Here is a 4,187-nt window from a genome sequence, read left to right as displayed (position 1 = left end):
CGTGCCCCCCCCCCCCCCCCTTTTCTGGGGGGATACAGGGCTGTACTCTGAAATGCTATGCCTTGGTGGGGTGCCCACTATCCCTACGACCCCTGCCCCTCCTTTGCCTAGTGGCCTCAGCCCCTCCCTTGCCCCACCTCTGCTGCCTCCAGATCTCCCTGCTGGCCTCATGCCCGGCCCTGCTCCAGCCCCTTGGCACTCTGCCCAGTGTGGGACGTGCGGCTGGAACCCTGCCACCCTGCCTCAGTGTTCCAGCCGAGAACAGAGGGCGGGGCCCAGGCCTGGAGGCCCCAGGGTGAGGCCTGAGAATGGGGGCTGGGGCTCGGCACCCCCCAACCAAGAGGAAGAGAAACCCACCTCCCCTCCACCCTGAAGAACTTGCCACTGGCATGGTGAAAGTAGGGAGCCACTGCCCCACACTCGGGGCTGCTTCTGGGCCTCTCTCTTCTGGCACTCGGCTGGATATTGGGGGGTCTTGCAAAAAGTTAGATTTGGGGGGTGGGGGCTTAGGTTGTATCTGGGCAGGGACCCCTCCTGGCACTGCCTGTAAGTGAGAGGCCAGAGGCAGGTGTGGGTTTGAGACGGGACTTGGGGTGGGGACCGGGGGAGTCTCTCTAACCCTGACTCTGCCTGTCCCCAAGAACGCAGTTATCCAGTGGGGTGTTCGTCCCCAAGTCCTGTTTTCTCCGCAACCTTCCTGTTCAGTGGGCACTCGGGCGAGGTGCCCATGGGGACTTCTCAAGAGTATCCCTGCACGGGGCGGGATGGCTGTCACCCCAAGCTGGAAAAGGGAAGGGGACAGGAGGTGTGGGGTACCCACTCACCATTGCCTGGGCCCCCTTTGGCTGAAGTGCCATCCTGGGGGTGCAGGAGGGGACGAGCGCGCGGGGATCCGGGTGCGAGTTACGGGGCGGTGCGCAGCGGTGGGATAACACCACAGGAAAGGGCTGGCCTTGGGTGGGGAGGGGGGGCACCCCAGCTCAGCCAAGACAGCCCCCACCCAGCCAGGAGGGGGCGCTAGTGCTACTACTCTACTCCAGAAGATCCCTGAAGGTGAAGAGATCAGTGGGAAGGGAGGATTAAGTGTCATAACAGATTGTACATTTGTTCAAGAAACAAAGATGTCCATGGTACATGTCTATAAAAATTCATGAGCTGCAGCGAAGGGTGTGTGAGGAGGTCCTAGGAGCAAGGCCACATTTTAGCAGGCATGGTTTCACCTGCTCCTTGGTTTCCACTTCTTTCTCATCTCCTGGAACAAACTCTCCCACTTTGTTCATGTGGAATATCGCTACCTTCTTTTTTGAAAAATTTATGTTACATTCACTCACTGTATATCATTACAGCATACAAAATGAATTTTCTCATCCAGAATACACTGAATAGTGTCCCAATCAAAGATATTACCATACCTATTACCTTCAACAGATCATTTTCTATTTTGTGTTTCTTAACTGTTTTACTTCTTTCTTTTTTTCCCCTTGATTGCCTCCCTCTCATCCTCTGCCATTTCCCACCCTCCTAGTATTTGATAGAATGTGGACAAGTATGGAAGATTTACTTTTTTTCTTGAGTTTTTTTTTGTTTGTTTGTTTATTTATTTTGCTATAGGGTACATGTACTCACCAGAATGACAGAGAGAGACAGAGACAGAAAGCGAGAAATTACCCCTCAGAGGGGATGGCCATGCCACAATCCCTTCTCCTCCATTCTCCCTCTTGGGATTATGAGCATGCACACACATGTGTCTGGCATGAGTTTCAAACCTATGGGTCCAGAACTTGAACTGTGGTTGACTATATGGGAGTCGAGCAATATAACCATTACACCATCTGCTGGTCCCTTAAAGATTTACACTTAAGTGAAGCAAGCCAGGCTATGAAAGAGTTTTGAGAGGGGACTTGGGGTGGGGACCGGGGGAGTCTCTCTAACCCTGACTCTGCCTGTCCCCAAGAACGCAGTTATCCAGTGGGGTGTTCGTCCCCAAGTCCTGTTTTCTCCGCAACCTTCCTGTTCAGTGGGCACTCGGGCGAGGTGCCCATGGGGACTTCTCAAGAGTATCCCTGCACGGGGTGGGATGGCTGTCACCCCAAGCTGGAAAAGGGAAGGGGACAGGAGGTGTGGGGTACCCACTCACCATTGCCTGGGCCCCCTTTGGCTGAAGTGCCATCCTGGGGGTGCAGGAGGGGACGAGCGCGCGGGGATCCGGGTGCGAGTTACGGGGCGGTGCGCAGCGGTGGGATAACACCACAGGAAAGGGCTGGCCTTGGGTGGGGAGGGGGGGCACCCCAGCTCAGCCAAGACGGCCCCCACCCAGCCAGGAGGGGGCGCTAGCGGGGGCGGGGCCAAGGCTGGCCCACCAGAAGAGGTGGGATGGAGTTCCCTGGTAGGCCCAGATCCAGGGATTGGAATGGGGGGGCCTGGAGGGGCCAAAATCATGGGGTGTGGATGGATCCAATGAGACCCGGGAATCCAGAGAGGAGGGAAGGGGGTGAGACTTGCTGGATGCCTCAGATTGGACAGGGAAAACTGAGGCTCTTGGCCATTTTCTGGCGTCCCCTGAGAACATGGCTATACAGGCCCCCCTGACAGGGGTCTCAGAGCACAGACCCCCCCTCCCAGATCTGTGTCTGCTGGGAGGTGAACTCAGGAACCCCCATTCCCTCCACCCAGGATGAGCCCAGCTGTGAGCACTGAGGCAGCAGCGCCCCATCCTGGCTTGTGGGGTCTTATGCTGAATCAGGCACTCCACCCCCAAAATGAGGCTTGGGTGGGGCCCCCTGTCTCTCTAACGGACTGGGTGGGGTGGGGGAGTAAGACAAGGGGGCAGACTTTGGGAAGTAGGTCACGCTTTATTTCAAGGGGTGACCCTACCTTTTTGAAGGATATAAAGAGGGACCTTCCCAGGCTCTTCAGAGAGAGGCTCTCCTCCACCCTAAGCGCGGCCTGGGAGACTGAGGCAGGAAGGGTGCAGTCCAAGGGGGTTTCTCTTCTCTGGAACTCAGGAGCTGAATCCCCACTGGGACCCTCCATACACGGGAAGGCTCAATTTTGGGGTACCCCATATCCTCTAGATCACAAGGGTCTAGCGCCGAGGAATGTGTGGGGTCCCGAGGCCGGAGGGATCGGGACATGGAGGAAGGACCCCTCCTACAGAAGCCGGGAACCGGGCAAATCAACCACCTTTGATTCTGTGGGCCCTCGAGTTTCATCCCCGATCGGGCGGGGAAGCGAACCCGCGGTAGCAGGGAATCAAGGATCCAGACCCCAAAGCAGCTCCAGGGAGAGGGGCGGGGCAGCGGGGGCCGGGGGAAATCCCCCACCTGCAATCCCGCAGGGTGTAGGCAGCGGCGAGGATGCCTACAATTGCTCGTCTCGGGGCGTCCTTGGATGGCACCAGCGCACCCCAGATCTCAGGGGTCTGCAGGATAGCGTATCCCCCCAATTCCCATCACTCCTGCCCCCAGACCCCAGTACCTTGCGCGCTGCAGCCCCAGCGCCATGGCTCGCCGGCCCGTCGCTGCTCCGGAGCCCTTGGAGGCCCCTAGCCCCCTCCCCTGGCCCTGCGAGCCCCCTCCCCAGCTCCTCCTCCCGCCGTGTGGTTGGCCGCGCGAGCCCAGCGCGCAACTCTGGCTGGACGAGTGGTCTGTCACTCTCAAGAAGGAGGCGGGACCAGAGGAAAAGGCTTGGAACGCCTAGAGGAGTGTGTGTGTGTGTGTGTGTGTGTGTGTGTTAGGGGATTCCGAGTAACACACACATACACACACGCACACCGTCCACGCCCCTCGCGCTGTCGCCAGCTCGGTCCGCGGGCCGCGTCTTCTCTGGCCCTGCTTCTCCAGTTCCAGCACCAGTTAGCGAGTGAGCCCATAGATCCCCTGTTCCCCCTATCCCGGTCCTCGGTCCCCACTCTCTAACGCCATCCCCCGTCTCTCCCCGACCATTTCCTACTCTCAGTCGGCCCCAACCCCTCGGGTTCTCTATTCCCTCTTTCTCATCCACTGGCTCCCCCACTTCGCTCTCCAGCCTTCTACCCCTAAACCCACCCAGTTCCACAGTCCTTGGCCCTTCTCCTCCGCCCCCAGCGCCTCTGGCCCGGCACCCTCTGTACCCCAGACCCACGCCAATCTGACCCCTTTACCTGGCTAACTCCCTTTCCAGGTTGCCACTGATGAATAATTAAGCCC

The 4,187-nt window shown here is 58.5% G+C and overlaps 1 protein-coding gene across 1 annotated transcript in view; it reads right to left on the bottom strand.

The window, feature by feature from the left end:
- The window catches only part of HIF3A (hypoxia inducible factor 3 subunit alpha), a 42,421-nt gene extending 38,893 nt beyond the window's left edge, over positions 1-3,528 (bottom strand). Inside the window, exon 1 of the mRNA XM_006142098.1 lies at positions 3,478-3,528. Within this exon, the coding sequence (XP_006142160.1) occupies positions 3,478-3,503 (26 nt within the window). The 5' untranslated portion in view covers positions 3,504-3,528. The remainder of the gene's footprint in view (positions 1-3,477) is intronic.
- Between the last annotated feature and the right edge of the window lie 659 nt (positions 3,529-4,187).

The sequence above is a fragment of the Tupaia chinensis genome, unplaced genomic scaffold (assembly GCF_000334495.1).
Source record: "Tupaia chinensis unplaced genomic scaffold, TupChi_1.0 Scaffold000067_1, whole genome shotgun sequence".
In the NCBI taxonomy this organism is placed as follows: domain Eukaryota; kingdom Metazoa; phylum Chordata; class Mammalia; order Scandentia; family Tupaiidae; genus Tupaia; species Tupaia belangeri.
The sequence above is the reverse complement of the archived record's forward strand: the minus strand, read 5'-3'. Positions and strand labels throughout refer to the sequence as shown.